Source organism: Stigmatopora nigra, chromosome 1 (assembly GCF_051989575.1).
Source record: "Stigmatopora nigra isolate UIUO_SnigA chromosome 1, RoL_Snig_1.1, whole genome shotgun sequence".
In the NCBI taxonomy this organism is placed as follows: domain Eukaryota; kingdom Metazoa; phylum Chordata; class Actinopteri; order Syngnathiformes; family Syngnathidae; genus Stigmatopora; species Stigmatopora nigra.
Genome location: NC_135508.1, coordinates 1,315,559 through 1,331,862, shown reverse-complemented (window position 1 = coordinate 1,331,862; position 16,304 = coordinate 1,315,559). Strand labels below are relative to the sequence as shown.

Here is a 16,304-nt window from a genome sequence, read left to right as displayed (position 1 = left end):
AATCAATTCACCAGACAGACTTACCCAACTGAACATTCCCTTAAAAAATGAAATCCCCTTGATTTCCACATACGTATTATAATAGCCTTTTATTTCCGAGAGGAGGATGATAAACTAATTTCCCTGTCATTGCGCACTTTCCCATCAGCGGGGGCCCTGCCTGTGGGCGTGGACCACAAGCAGGCACTTCCCTGAAGCCACTCACTTGAAATGCGAAGCGTCGACCTCCACTGAGCTTCTCCCAGTCGCGCCGCCCAGCCAACCCGGACGGACACCCGGACACTTGCAGCCATGCCCCGAGACCGCCTGCCGCTCGCCGTTTTTTGGCTCGCCGTGGTCACCGCGCAAATCCCACATGACGCCATACACTGGACATACACAGGTGGGTCCAATTTTTCTTACTTCTTCCACAAAATCATGCAAAAAAAAGTTAATTCTTACTTTTTTCAAGTATTCAGTCATTAGCTGCCATTGACAGAAATGGACGTCCAATCATTTTCTTTACTGGGGGAACACTCTGGCAAATGTAGAATCTGTAGAATAGTATATATCATATATATATTAAAAATGTATATACTTATCTGTGAGAAGTGAGTAGTTAGCTGGGATAGGTTCCAGCACCCCCTGCGATCCTAGTGAGGATAAAACAGTTCCAAAAATTTATATATTATATATATCATTTGAAATATATATTTCAGGGTGTCTCCCGTAGTTAGCTGGGATAGGCTCCAGCACCCCCTGCGAACCTAGTGAAGGTAAAGCAGTTCAGAAAATACATTTTCCATATATTATATCATATATATTCATCAGGGTGTCTCCTGTAGTTAGCTGGGTTAGGCTCTAGCACCCCCGCAACCTTTGTGAGGATAAGTGGTTCAGAAAATTACTGAATGAAAAATGCCCAAAGTCAACTGAGATAGGCTCTGGCACCCCTGGTGACCCTTGTGAGGATAAGTGGTTCAGAAAATTACTGAATGAAAAATGTCCAAAGTCAACTGAGATAGGCTCCGGCACCCCTCACGACCCTCGAGGATAAGTGGTTCAAAAAATGACTGAATGAAAAATACCCAAAATCAGCTGAGATAGGCTCCGGCACCCCTCCTGACCCTTGTGAGGATAAGCAGTTAAGAAAATGACAATGAAAAATACCCAAAGTCAGCTGAGATAGGCTCCGGCACCCCCGGTGACCCTAGTGAGGATAAGCAGTTCAGAAAATGACTGAATGAAAAATACCCAAAGTCAGCTGAGATAGGCTCCAGTACCCCCTGCGACCCTTGTGAGGATAAGCAGTTCAGAAAATGACTGAATGACAAATGCCCAAAGTCAGATGAGATAGGCTCCGGCACCCCTCACAACCCTTGTAAGGATAAGCGGTTCAGAAAATGACTGAATAAATAAGTCCTATGGGCTAACGATTAAAATGTCTCCTGTAAATGCTGAATGTTGTAAGGAAATATAATCAATAATAAATAGACATTTATGATTTATTGGAACTTCTTACAGAGGGTGCATTGGACCAAATGCACTGGGCGGACAAGTACCCGGGGTGCGCGGGTAAGAAACAGTCCCCCATTGACATCCAAAGACGTAGTGTTCGACACAACCCGGACATTTTACAGCTGGAACTCAGTGGCTACGACGCTCAGAAAGGGACATTTCTCATGTCCAATAATGGACACTCAGGTAAGTCCAAAGAAAGCCAATTCTCACAATATTTTTTATACATTTTTAGACATTTTTCTCGCATATAAGCCATATTTTTTGCTAAAAATAATTATGACTGTATCGAGTTCAATTCAAGAAAAAAACGTTGCATAAAACGTGAAAAAACGCATTTGTGCTTACCATTGCTCGCTGGGGGTGCCGCCATCTTACATCAGGATGATAAAATACACCGCTATGGACACACTTCCTGGTTGTACTCGTCACGTGACTTTCTTTTTCAATTTGTCTATGTACAGGAAACAACTTTTTATAGTGTGCATTCAACAGACAATCCACTCGATTCATAGTCTCAGAAATATTTTTTCTTATGATTTTGTCTTCAAAGTAACACATTTTTATTCCCTAATAAAAACACGAATATGGAGGTGAAAATTGGGGCTTTAAACAGGATTTTGTAAGCCTAAAAATAATAAGAATTTCCGTTTTTTTTTATATTCCCCCTTAAAAACGTGTTAAAAGAAGTCTAAGCAATACTTCATTTGCACAATTAAATACTTTGTGTTACGTTACAACTATACATTTACAGCATGTTTTGTCTATTGCATTAAAAACTAATTTAGAGTTATCAAACTCAAAATGAAATTCTAGAAGAAAATATTCGGTCTAAATAGCTGTTGAAATTCACATTATTGTGCTCGGCTAAAAGCTAATCCAACAGATAGCTCGCTACCGGCTAGCTAGCATGACAATGCGAATTACAGCTGCACCCTTTCTAGCATACTTTTTTTAACAGTAATACTTTCATAATTTGAAACCCAAGGTATAAAAGGCATTTCAAATAATGGTGAAGACATTTAAATTGATAAAACGTCATTTAAAAAATGTAATTCAAGTTTACCTGCGAGTGTTGTGTGACTTCAAAGAAAAGACAATGACGTTTTATTCTGGCTATTATAAGAATCATTTCAATACTGAAATCGTGCAACACCGCCCCTAGTGGCGAGGGCAAGTGTGACGCCAAACCCGACTAACAACAACAAACCAACAAATGAATATAGATACGTATTTAATAAAAAATAACAATGCATAGTAAATGAATATATAATTAATAAAGTCAACAAGTAGTCAACAAAATAAATAAGTAGTAAAATGCACATATAACAACAACAACCAAACAAATGAACAGATACATATTTAATAAATAATAATGACGAACAAATAATCAATAAATAAGTAATAATTAATGAAGTAATCAAAAACATAAATAAGTAGGAAAGTGCACAAATAACATCAATAAACAGGTACATAATAATAAATAAGTAATAAATTAATAAAGTAGTCAAAATATTAAATAAGTAGTAGTGCCTGGTGCCTGTAGTTTGCTGGGATAGGCTCTAGCACCCCCTGAACACTTCAAAAAATGAATATGTACAATACAGTTCTTGTGCAGATTCTCCAAACGAGGCGACTGATGCAAAAAAATACACGATGGTGACCCCGGCTGATGCGTTTCTGCCTTAACCGTCGGCCATTTTGTTTCCTTTATAGTCCAAATCGACCTGCCGCCCACGATGAAGATCACAAAAGGCATGCCGGGGAAATACACCGCCGTCCAGATGCATCTGCACTGGGGCGGTTGGGACCTGGAGGCCAGCGGGGCGGAACACACCATCGACGGCATCCGCTACATGGCCGAGGTAGCGCAAATAAAGCGAATCGTACGCTCCGGTGGTGATGGATCTATCATGTCGAAAGCAAACATCCTGCAGTCTGCAAAAACATCCATTAATGTCACTGCGGGTGTCATTAGTGTGAACTTTGTTGTTATTTCGGCCCACATTTCGTCCCGATTTGTTAAAATCCCGCCTTTGACCACTAGGGGAATTGTTCCCGATTTCATGGAAAAAAATTGAATTGGCAAAAAGACTAATTTTATCCGTAAAAGTGATATGTTTGCATTTTGCAGCATTTTTTGGTGAGGTGGAATAGTGGATGGTACGTCGGCCTCGCATTTCTGGGGGCGTGGGTTCGATCCTAAGTGGGTCTTAACTGCGGGGGGAAAAAATGAATTGGCAAAAAGACTAATTTTATCTGTAAAAAATCATAGGTTTGCATTTAGCAAAAAAAAATGGTTCGGTAGTAAGTGGGTGGCGTGTCGGTCTCACATTTCTGGGGTCTTGGGTTTGACCCCCAGTGGGTCTTAACTGTGGGGGAAACAATTGAATTGGCAAAAAAACCCATTTTATCCAGAAAAGTCATATGTTTGCATTTTGCAACATTTTTTGGTTTGGTGTGCCAGTGGGTAATGTGTCGGTCTCACATTTCTAGGGTCGTGGGTTCGATCCCAAGGGGATCTTAACTGTGGGGGGGAAAATTAATTGGCAAAAAGACTGATTTTATCTGTAAAAATCATACGTTTGCATTTAACAAAATTTTTTGGTTTGGTACAAAGTGGGTGGTGAGTTGGTCTCACATTTCTGTGGTCGTGGGTTCGATCCCAAGTAGGTCTTAATTGTGGGGGGGGGGGGAATTAATTGGCAAAAAGACTAATTTTATCTGTAAAAATCATACGTTTGCATTAAGCAAAAATTTTTGGTTCGGTAGAAAGTGGGTGGCGTGTCGGTCTCACATTTCTGTGGTCGTGGGTTCGATCCCAAGTAGGTCTTAATTGTGGGGGGTGGGGGGGAATTAAATTAGCAAAAAGACTCATTTATCTGTAAAAGTCATATGTTTGCATTTTGAAACATTTGTTTGGTTCGGTGTGAAAGTGGGTGGTACGTTGGTCTCACGTTTCTGGGGTCGTGGGTTTGATCCCAAGTGGGTCTTAACTGGGGGAAAATAGAATTGGCAAAAAGACTAAATGTATCTGTAAAAATCATATTTTTTCATTTTGCAACATTTTTGGTTTGGTGGTTAAGCGGGTGGCGTGTCGGTGTCACATTTCTGTGGTCGTGGGTTCGATGCCAAGTAGGTCTCAACTGGTGGGGAGTTTGCATGTACTCCTTGGGCTTGCATGAGTTTGTGATGATAAACGACCCTTGTGAGGATAAGTTATTTGTCAAATGCATACAAAAATTGATTTATTTTAGCATTCACTCTCATATTTTGACATATTGATTCATTTTGTCGGCCATTTTTCTTTGTCTTCCAGCTCCACGTTGTCCATTACAATTCAGACAAGTACGAGAGTTTCACCGAAGCCAGAGACAAACCAGACGGTTTGGCGGTCCTTGCCTTTTTCTACGAAGTGCGTACACTTACTTGTCAATCTTTCAAATCATCAACCCTTACTCACCCCATTTTTGACCGATAAAAAAAACGAATAAACTTTCAAATTGGTCAAGGGAGTTTTTACCCAAAAAATGTCCTTACGTTCTTTTCATAGGAGTTGGATGAGTACAATTCCCGCATTTACTCGCATATAAGCCACCCACATATAAGCCACGCCCTTAAAATCACCTTAAAATAGTTTCATTTGACAATTTCTCGCATATAAGCCTCCCCCTGATTCCCAATTTTCACCTCCATAGTCCTGGTTTTAGTACAAATGTCTTACTTTGAAGGAAAAATCTTTAAAAAAATCATTAACAAAACATTTTTTTTGGGGAAATACAACACATTTGTCAAGGATTTAACCAAAACATGTATTTAATTACCGTAATTTTAGCCCTATAGGTTCTTTTTCACCCTATTAGCGCCCATGCTAACTAGCATATAGTTGACACAACCTACAATGAGCTAGCCACTGAGTCAGGGTAGCCCACTCCTGTTCCCTATAGTGAGCTGGGATTGGCTCCAGCACCCCCTCAACCATTTTGAAGATAACCGGTTCAGAAAATGAACAAATGAATGACTAATTGTGACAAAAATGGACGAAATATTCTTCTCATTTGCTGGATTTTGCTCCAATGTTAGGACGGCCATTTTGAAAACACCTACTACAGCGACTTCATTTCCAACCTGGCCAAAATCAAGTATGCGGGTGAGTACTATAACCTCATATATGCAGTCATGTGACCTTATCTGACCTCCCATGTGACCCACTCTAGGCCAATCAATGAATATTTACAGTCTGGATGTGAGGTCAATGCTCCCCGAGAACCTCAACCACTTCTTTAGGTATCAAGGGTCCCTCACCACTCCACCATGCTATGAGAGCATCCTATGGACGGTGTTCGATACCCCTATCACTCTTTCGCATAACCAAGTAAGATGGCCGCAATAGGGTGTCTTCAAAATGTCCAATTCTTAACGAATACTTTGAGTTTTGTTTTTGTTTTTTGCAATGGAGTACAGTACTTTTTTTGTCGGTATTTGAGTGCCACGCATCTGAAACATTTTAATACAGTGGTACCTTGAGATATGAGCTTAATTAGTTCCCGGGTTGAGCTCGTATGTCAAATTATTCGTATCTCAAATGCATATTTCCCATAGAAATGAACTAAAAACTAATTAATTGGTTCCAACTCTCTAAAAAAAAACACCCAAAACAGGATATTAGATTGGAAAACGATTATTATTTGTTGTTATTTGGCATCTTTTAACAAAGTAACAAATAAGTAGTGGTTTAATAGTACTAAAATGTGTTTAATAGTATTAAAATTAGACTTTTTGCAGGGCAACATGCTCGTAACATAACAAACAAATTTAAATGAACTTAGATTACAATGCAGACTCACTTAAAAATAAGTTGAATTTAACCTTACACTAAACTTAATTGTAATTTTGATTGAAATTTTGATACCTTTCTTCTCCCGGGGTTGGTTCTATTGGCCCTGCCTCCATGATAAAAAAAAAATGAAAACATTTTATAGATCTAATTTTAGCTTTTTTTAAATATATTTTTAGATTTTACAAAATGATTTTTAAACTAGATTTTTTTAAATAAATGGATTAAAAGAATTGGATTAAAATCCCTGAATATTCATTTTTTAATAGATCTAAAACAATGTTTATTTTATCTTTTTTTAAATATATGTTAACATTTTACACAATGACTTTTGAACTAAAAACACAGAAAAAAATGATTAAAAATGGCAATTATTGATTTAAAAGGGGGGAAATCAGGAAATTTAATATACATCTATACTCTACATCTAATTTGATCCTAAAACAGAAAATCAGCATTCTTCATTTACTTTCTGGGCCACATAAAATGATGTGGCGGGCCAGATTTGGCCCCCGGGCCGCATGTTTGCTATCAGGGATTATTTGCTTTAGCATTCCCATCAAAATATTTTGAAAATAATGTACACAAATGTCCTCACAATAGGATAACACACAAAAAGTAGTATATACTCCTTTCGTATTAGCGAACAAGCTCCGCCTTTCGCACTGACTAACAGGAAAAAACACTGCTAAAATACTAAGCTCCGCCCAGTGATCATCAAGTATGTAAATATACCACTGTACTGGTTTCAAGCAAGTCAAGAACTACCTTGAAATCAAACTTTTACACCCAGATCCGAAAACTAGAGAGCACCCTGATGGACATCGACAACAAGACGCTATGGAACGACTACCGCATGGCGCAACCTCTCAACGACCGCGTGGTAGAGTCGTCATTCCTCCCTCGCCTTGGAAAAGGATGTGAGTGATTTTCGTCCCTATTCTGACCGGCAACAACTGACCAGTCGCGTCCGTTTGGTCCCGCTAGCGTTTTGCCGACAAGACGAAATCGAATACAAGCTGTTGAAAATTGAAGGCCTGATCACGTCTCTGGGGAAGCACGTGTATTCAGGCGAGTGACAGCTGCAACATTGATCAAATCGTGCCTCCATTTTCATTGGCTACTTCATTGTGTTGTTTTGTCGTTTTTGTGCAGGTGGGCGACGTAATCAGCGGCCGAGCAAATCTGGTAGGCTCATTAATTTGTTTCCTGTTGCTCTAATCAGAGTTTTTATTCATTTTTTTTTTAGATTAGATCATTTTATTCATACTGTATTTGGGAAATTTCATTGTCACAGTAGGAAGAGGGTGAGAATACAGACACAGCAAAAGACATTTTAGACATAGATAAATAGGTCATAAATAAGTTAACAAATAAATAAATAAATAAATAAATAAATAAATAAGCGTGTTGCTGATATTATATTTTTTTTGACATAAAAATATAGGTAATAAATAAATGATATATATATATTTATATTAGACAAATAAATAGGTAATACATAAATTAATAAATTAATAAGTGTGTTGCTGAAAAAAATATATATACATATTTTTTAGGCATAAATAAATAGGTAATAAATAATTAATTCATAAGCGTGTTGCTGACATTATATATACCATGTGTACCAGTCGGGGAACAGCCAGAATAGTTGGCCAGTTAATGAAACTACAGTACTCCGGTTTCCTCCCAAATCGCTAAAAGATCCATGCCAAGCTAGCTAGTCGAACACTGGAAATTATCCCTGGCTCTGATTGGTTGTCCTATGTTTCCTCTTGCCCTGTGATTGGCTAGCGACCAATTCAGGGTGTCCATAGTTAGCCAAGCTAGGCTCCAAAACCCCTAAGGCCCTTTTCTGAGGATAAATAGTTAAAAAAAAAAACTGCCTAAACTGTTTTTTTTCACAATCTTATCTCATCTTCCTTGATTAGAATCACACTCTCTGTTCCCCCTGGTCCTCAACTTCCAACGTGAGACCCCTGGCAGCTACGCCAAAGCCCACCTAGGCCACCCCAGGGACTTGGACTCCTTCACAGTCTGCATGCACGTCTCCACCGAAGCAGACGGCGCACAAAAAGTGCTGTCATACTCCAGCGGAGCCGTTAGCAACGAGCTAATGGTCACCGTTAGCGAGGACCGGGATGGTAAGGAGGTGGGCTTATGGGTGGGTAACGAATTCGTCAACCTACCCTACAACACCCACTCCCGTGGTTGGGCTAACTACTGCATCACATGGTCCTCGCGCACCGGTGGGGTGGAGCTATGGGTAGACGGCATGGTGGGAGAGCGACGCTACCTAAAAGCGGGGTATGCCGTCAACCCTGGGGGGTCTTTGGTCTTGGGGAACGACCAGGACAGTCTACTGGGGATTTCCGACACGGACTCGTTTGCGGGGAAACTCACCGACGTCAATGTTTGGGATTATGTGTTGAGCACGGCGAATATCCGGGACCAAATGTCGTGTGAAGTGAACGCCACTTCGCAGGGGAATGTCTTCAGTTGGGGGACCACCCAACTTAGCTTGTATGGGGGAGTGCAGCTGGGTCGGCAGTATAGGTGCCCTTAAAAAAGTAAAATTAGGGATCATCAAAACCAAAATATCGTATATATTTGAGTAACAAGTGCCAAATTTTGTACGAAAAAACAACTAAAACTGAGGCAAAGTGCAAACACTACAACTCCGCCCGTGACGTAATACTTGTTTTTTTCCACCAGAGGGGGCAAAAGGGCCTGTTTCTAAATATCTCAACCCGAATGGAATTATTTTTTTGGGTAAAACTGATGATTAATCAGACTCTATTTTTTTTTAAAAAATATTATGATGCTGAATTAGACTTAAGAGTTTTAAAAAAAAACAATTTTTAGTCACAAATATATATATATTTTTTACAGTAATCCCTCGTTTACTGCCGTGAATCGGAAGAACGAGGTATTACTATCACATATTTTGATGTTTTTTTATTGTGTTGAAGTAATCATATTGAAAATGAAGTTTTTTATAATGCATTATAAATGCAACTTTTAAGTGAGGGCTTTAAATATGATAAAAATAAGTTTTTCATCCATCAGAAGCAGAATATCTTCGTAGCAGAACTCTGCTACCCTCTAGCGGTTGTTTGTGTCATCACACTTAGATTTGTCAGTCAAAACGCATCATCGGTTGCCATAGCAACACTCAATATGATCCTGTGGTGTCCTTAAATCCATAAACATGTATATTTTATTATTAAAAATGATTTATAGTCCCCAAACATCATTATTTAACATTTTTTCTTAACATTATTTTTGAATATTGAAAATTATATAATCGTTGGGGGTAATTATACATATTTGTTACTTACTGCTCATGTTATAAATGTAAAAGTAGTTCATTTTTAGATTAGATTGTTGAATAAACAGCACGCAAATGAGATATTAATAACAATATAATATTTTGTTGTTGTTGCTTTAATAAATGTTTAGTTACTTATTTTGTGTTATTAACTCCTGGTTTAAAAATTGTCATAATTTGTGCAAAAACAAAGACAAAATTAAAGATTGGGATTCACAACAGGTGAGACAGAAATCTGTCATGCTTATTAGTGACCACTAGGAGGCAATGTTTGACCATAAATAATTTTGGTTGACTATATTTCATGCAGTATAATATACTCTGTAAAATATGAACCTTTTAAACTTTGTTCATTAAATATATTTTGAAATACTTCTCATGACCAGTTTTAAAGTTTCTTAAAGGCATACACCACCAATTATACATAACGAAAATCCAGATTATGTTTACTCAGCTGCCAAACATCCAAAATGTTATTTTTAGGAGTGATACATTCAAAAATAAAGCTTAATATGATCTAATTTTTGATTGGTTTAACCCGTTACCCGCAAATTGACCGCCATAGACGTCCGATCGATTTGAAAGGGGGAGGACGGCGGCAATTTAACGAATGTTCATTCGCCGCCACACTCCCCCTTCAAATCAATCGGACGTCTACTAATGAGAAACTCATTTAAATTCACGGCAGAAGGATGACAAGAGCATACGATTGGTCGTTTACGGTCAGATTTTTGGATGATTTCCGGACATTTAAAAAAAAAAAAAAAATGAAGTGTGTTATGGTAAATCATGTCCCAAACCTCCCACAATTTGCTATTCGAGCCAAAAGCCCCAAAATCTGTCCTCGTGATGACCAATCATGCGCCATGATGCAAGTGGGATACACGCAGATGCGCCCCCCCCGTTGCCGAACCGGTTGGATTTGGATGAGTGGACAGTGGATTGGTGTCTCAGCGAAGCAACGGGATTACGCGGGATTTGGACTTGTTCCACCCCGTCGGTCAAAGCTTCTTATCGGCGTTGGGCCGCTCTTAAAAGTTTGAGATGGTTTGAATTATTGATTCGGTAGAGTCGTGGACTCTGGGAGGCTTTGAAGATTCCCGGGGTCAAAGGTCAAATTGGGAATGGAGTTTGAGGTCGTGGTGCTGCTAGGAAGGGAGTTCGTTGTGTTGAATGTGTGTTTTGTGCTAACGACCAAATGAAGTGTAGAGAGAGAGAGAGATAGGGGATAAGATAGCGGGAGGTAGGTAGAGAGAGAGAGTGGTAGGTAGGTTGGTCGGGAGGTAGGTAGGTAGACGGAATGGTTGGTATATAGGTAGTGGTACAGAGAAGTAGGTAGGTAGAGAGTGGTAGGTAGGTAGGTAGGTAGAGAGAGAGAGGTTGGTAGGTCAGTAGAGAGAGAGGTTGGTACATAGGTAGCGGGAGAGAGGTAGGTAGAGAGTGGTAGTTAGATAGGGAGAGAGTGGTAGGTTAGTAGGTAGGTAGGGAGGGAGGTAGAGAAAGAGGTTGTAATTAGGTAGAAAGAGATGTGGTAGATAGGGAGGTAGGTAGGTATGATGTTGTAAGTAGGTAGAGAGAGAGAGAGAGAGAGAGAGAGAGGAATAGGTAGGTAGGTAGAGAGAGAGGAATAGGTAGGTAGGTAGAGAGCGAGAAAGGTTGGTAAGTAGATGGAGAGAAAGAGGTAGATAGATGGGTAAGTAGGTAGGAAAGGGAGATAGGTTGGTAGAGAGAGGTAGGTAGGTAGGTAGAGAGAGGTTGGTAGGTGGGTAGAGAGAGTTGGTACATAGGTAGCGGGAGAGAGGTAGGTAGAGAGTGGTAGTTAGATAGAGAGATAGTGGTAGGTTAGTAGGTTAGTAGGTTAGTAGGTAGGTAGGTAGGTAGGTAGGTAGGTAGGTAGGTAGGTAGGTAGGTAGGTAGGTAGAGAAAGAGGTTCTAATTAGGTAGAAAGAGATGTGGTAGGTAGCTAGGTAGAAAGAGATGTGGTAGGTAGGTAGAGAAAGAGGTTGTAATTAGGTAGAAAGAGATATGGTAGGTAGCTAGGTAGAAAGATGTGGTTAGGTAGGTAGGTAGTTAGTTAGAGAGAGAACAATAGGTAGGTAGGTAGGTAGGTAGAGGGAAAAAGGTTAGTAGGTAGGGTGACAGAAGGAGGTAGGTAGGTAGGTAGAGAGAGATAGGCAAATAGGAGAGGGGGTGGGTAGGGAGAGAAAGAGGTAAGTAGAGAGGGGGTGCTGGAGCCAATCACAGCTGTCTAGAGGCCAGAGGCGGGGAACAACACCCTGAATTGGTACTTGCAGGTGCTAGACTGATTGCCAGCGTGTTGTAGGCCTCACAGAGACAGACAACCATTTACACTGACAATCACGATGCTATTCATTCAGGCATTTTCAACACTTATCCCAGACAGGGTCACGGGGTGCTGGAGCCTATCCCTGGTGACTTCAGGAAAGGGGTGGACTGCAATTTGATTTAAAAACGGCATCAAATACAATAATACGTTAAAAAGAACAGGAATTTTGCTTTACCTTCACACTTGTCAAAGTTGTTAAAGAATGGTCTGACATTTACTTCAGAAAAAAAAACTACACAGCAACATTATCTTACCTGCTTCTATTTTATAGCACTATTCTTTGTTTTTTATTTTTAACAAGTACCATAAATAAACATGGCGTCACTTGCCCTCTGTCGGTTCAAGTTGCGACAGAAAAAAACAGTCGGCAAACGACAGCAAGGGAAAATGACAATAGTTTAGATGAAAAATTGTGGTTGGAAAACAATGGTGCACGTCCGATTGCCCAAAAGATAAACATAATAAATAAGTAGTACATAGTCCGCAAAACAGATAAGCAGTAGTCCATATAATAGAAAAGTAATAGTCCACATAATAAAAAAGTAATAGTCCACATAATGGAAAAGTAGTAGTGCACATAATGGAAAAGTAGTAGTGCACATAATAAGTAGTAGTCAACATCATAGATAGGTAGTAGTCAACATATTAGATAAGTAGTAGTCAACATAATAGGTAAGTAATAAACATTAGATAGGTAGTAGTCAACATTTTAGACAAGTAGTAGTCAACATAATAGGTAAGTAGTAAACATATTAGATATGTAGTAGTCAAGATTTTAGATGAGTAGTAGTAAACATCATAGATAAGTAGTAAACATATTAGATATGTAGTCGTCAAGATTTTAGATGAGTAGTAGTAAACATCATAGATAAGTAGTAGTCAGCATATTAGATAAGTGGTAGTGAAGATTTTAGATAAGTAGTAGTAAACATAATAGATATGTAGTAAACATTAGATAAGTAGTAGTCAATATTTCAGATAAGTAGTAGTCAATATTTCAGATAAGTAGTAGTCAACATATTAGATAAGTAGTAAATATATTATAAGTAGAGGTCAAGATTCTAGATAAGTAGTAGTCAACATCACAGATAAGTAGTAAACATATTAGATAAGTAGTAGTCAAGCTTTTAAATAAGTAGCAGTCAACATATTAGATAAGTAGTAGTTAATATTTTGGATAAGTAGTAGTAAACATCATAGATAAGTAGTAGTCAAAATATTAGATAAGTAGTAGTCAACATATTAGATAAGTAGTAGTCAAGATTCTAGATAAGTACCAGTCAACATATTAGTTAAGTAGTAGTTAATATTTTAGATAAGTAGTAGTAAACATCATAGATAAGTAGTACTCAAGATATTAGATAAGTAGTAGTCAAGATTCTATGTAAGTAGTAGTCAACATCACAGATAAGTAGTCAACATATTAGATATGTAGTAGTCAAGATTTTAGATAAGTAGAGGTCAAGATTATAGATAAGTACTAATCAACATTAGATAGGTAGTAGTCAAGATTCTAGATATGTAGTAGGCAACATCATGTACAAGTAGAAGTCAAGATTTTATATTAGTAGTCAACATCATAGTTAAGTAGTAGTCAACATCAGAGTTAAGTAGTAGTCAACATCATAGTTAAGTAGTAGTCAACATCAGAGTTAAGTAGTAGTCAACATCATAGTTAAGTATTAGTCATTATTTTAGATGAGTGGTCAACATAATAGATTAGTAGTAGTCAACATATTAGATTAGTAGTCAACATCATAGATAAGTAGTAGTCAAAATATTAGATAAGTAGTAGTCAACACATTAGATAAGTAGTAGTCAAGATTTTAGATAAGTAGTAGTCAAGATTTTAGATAAGTAGTAGTCAAGATTTTAGATAAGTAGTAGTCAACATAAAAGAGAAGTAATAGTCAACATGAATAAGTGGTCACATAAGTACGTACGTAAGTACAACTTAGTGAACGTAAGACAACTGGCGTAACATGATACCACTGGTCATACAATGCAGTTTTAGAAACAGCCGTATAGTTGTAGTAGTACTAGTTGAAATTTGACTAGTATAGCAGTAGTAGTTTTTGTAGAACTCCAAGCAGTTGTGTGATTTTCTTTTTGATCCCTCTACCCTGGCAGTCAGTGACAACATTGGTTTAAAAAATGTTGCCGAAATCTCTCTTGTGCAGAAAATGATGCACTTGTAGCCAGACAGTCTCAATATTAAGCATCAATGAGAAGTATTACTTTGACGCCATCCTTCTGTCTGCTTTGCCTTCGCCTTTGATAGCGGCTCCGCACAAGAAATATATTAAAGAAACGGGGGTGACGGAGAAAAGAGATTGGGGCTCATCCTTGTTGCCTAGCAACTGCTTCCCCACGGTCTGAGCGTCTATATAATGTACGTATGAAGAAGGGAGGGCTTTTTTTGGGGGGTTTTGTTTTGTTTATTTTTAATGAAGATGTATTCATCCATTATTGCGGGATTTGGGGCAATCATTTCAAAGTTAACATCCATTTATGTTGTACTTGTTGGAAGGTGGTATCAGACAAAAGTTTGCTATTCTTTAAGTAGTATTCATTCATTGTATGAAGGGTTGCAGGGGGTGCTGGAGCCTAGCCCAGCTAAGAAGTAGAGACAAATGACAAATAAGTCTTAGCTAGGGACAATTTAGTATACTATTAGCGTAGCATGCATGTTTTTTTGGATGTGGGAGTACCCGGAAAAAAGCCAGGGAGAGTATTTTTTAAAGAAAGTGTATTTTCTCGCATATAAGCCGTTTTTGTACCAAAAAAACTGATGACTGAGTCAAAGGTATGGCTTATATGCGCATAAGAGTTGCTATACTCTTTTTCACCAGTAGATGTTGGCAAGGTAATATTCCGGAGTACCCGGAAAAAACCCTAGGAGACTATTTAATACAAATAAAAACGTATTTTCTTGCATATAAGCCGTATTTGTAACAAAAAAATGATGACTGAGTCAAAGGTACGGCTTATATGAGCACAAGACTTGCTATACTCTTTTTCACCAGTAGTTGTTGGCAAAGTAACATTCCGGAGTACCCGGAAAAAACCCAGGGAGGCTATTTGAAAAAAAAATCCATATTTTCTTGCATATAAGCCGTATTTGTAACAAAAAATTATGACTGAGTCAAAGGTAGGGCTTATATGCGCATAAGACTTGCTATACTCTTTTTCACCAGTAGATGTTGGCAAAGTAACATTCCAGAGTACCCGGAAAATAACCCGGGGAGACTATTTTTTTAAATTACTGTATTTTATCGCATATAAGCCGTATTTGTAACACAAAAAAATAGTGAATTAAGTGTATGGCTTATATGCGCATAAGAGTTGCTATACTCTTTTTCACCAGTAGATGTGGGCAAAGTAACATTCCGAAGTACCCGGGAAAAAGCCAGGGAGAGTATTTTTTTTAAAAGAAATTACCATATTTTACTCGCATATAAGCCGTTTTTGTACCCAAAAGATGATGACCAAGTCAAAGATACGGCATAAGACTTGCTATACTCTTTTTCACCAGTAGTTGAGACAAAGTAATATTCCAGAGTACCCGGAAAAGCCCAGGGAGACTATTTTAAAAACATATTTCCACATTTTCTTGCATATAAGCCGTATTTGTAACACAAAAAAATGACTGAATTAAGTGTACGGCTTATATGCGCATATGACTTGCTATACTCTTTTTCACCAGTAGATGTTAGCAAAGTAACATTTACTATTTGTTGGTAATTTTCTGTTTTGTAGTAAGAAAACAACTACTACTGGATGAAGTAATTCCTTATTATATAACTTTAAAAAATTGACAGATGGGCGGGGTCACCACAAGATAGGATACATATAAAAAAGTGCATCCGTTAAAAGTACATATGAAACATAAACAGAAAAAAAGGACTAAAGTATTAACATACTCATCACTCATTATTAAAGTAAAAAGTACAAAGTCAAGTAAAACGGAATGTATTAGGAAATATTAAAATGTCATTTAAAAAAACGATAGAGGGACTGAAAAACACCAAAAACAAATAAGAGTGGACACAGCTACTTCCGCGTGACAGCGCCATCTTGGGAAAAATATATATAAATTATATAAAAAAAATATATATATATAAATGTTTTTATATAAATATATAAAAAAATACATGTAAAAAATAAAAATATTCAGACAATGTCGGCGGACCCGATTAAAACACCTAGTGGGCCACATCTGGCCCGCAGGCCGTACTTTGCCTAACTAACTGAGGTAAAAAGCCACATGACAGTCTTTACATCTAAACTTT

The 16,304-nt window shown here is 38.1% G+C and overlaps 1 protein-coding gene across 1 annotated transcript; it reads left to right on the top strand.

Annotated features, from left to right (window-relative positions):
- The first annotated feature begins 220 nt into the window (after positions 1–220).
- On the top strand, positions 221–10,040 carry ca6 (carbonic anhydrase VI). Its single transcript, XM_077713291.1, has 10 exons — positions 221–382; positions 1,504–1,683; positions 3,214–3,362; positions 4,817–4,912; positions 5,581–5,647; positions 5,715–5,872; positions 7,128–7,254; positions 7,322–7,405; positions 7,490–7,522; positions 8,266–10,040. Exons 1-10 carry the CDS (start codon positions 292–294, stop codon positions 8,898–8,900), a joined length of 1,620 nt encoding a protein of 539 aa, XP_077569417.1. The 5' UTR covers positions 221–291; the 3' UTR covers positions 8,901–10,040.
- The last annotated feature ends 6,264 nt before the right edge of the window (positions 10,041–16,304 follow it).

Excerpts from the sequence above, each read along its gene's own strand:
- ca6 (XM_077713291.1), top strand. The coding sequence starts at position 292 with ATGCCCCGAGACCGCCTGCCGCTCGCCGTTTTTTGGCTCGCCGTGGTC. Across the intron at positions 383-1,503 it reads CATACACTGGACATACACAG|AGGGTGCATTGGACCAAATG; the intron begins GTGGGTCCAATT and ends AACTTCTTACAG. Across the intron at positions 7,406-7,489 it reads GGGGAAGCACGTGTATTCAG|GTGGGCGACGTAATCAGCGG; the intron begins GCGAGTGACAGC and ends GTTTTTGTGCAG.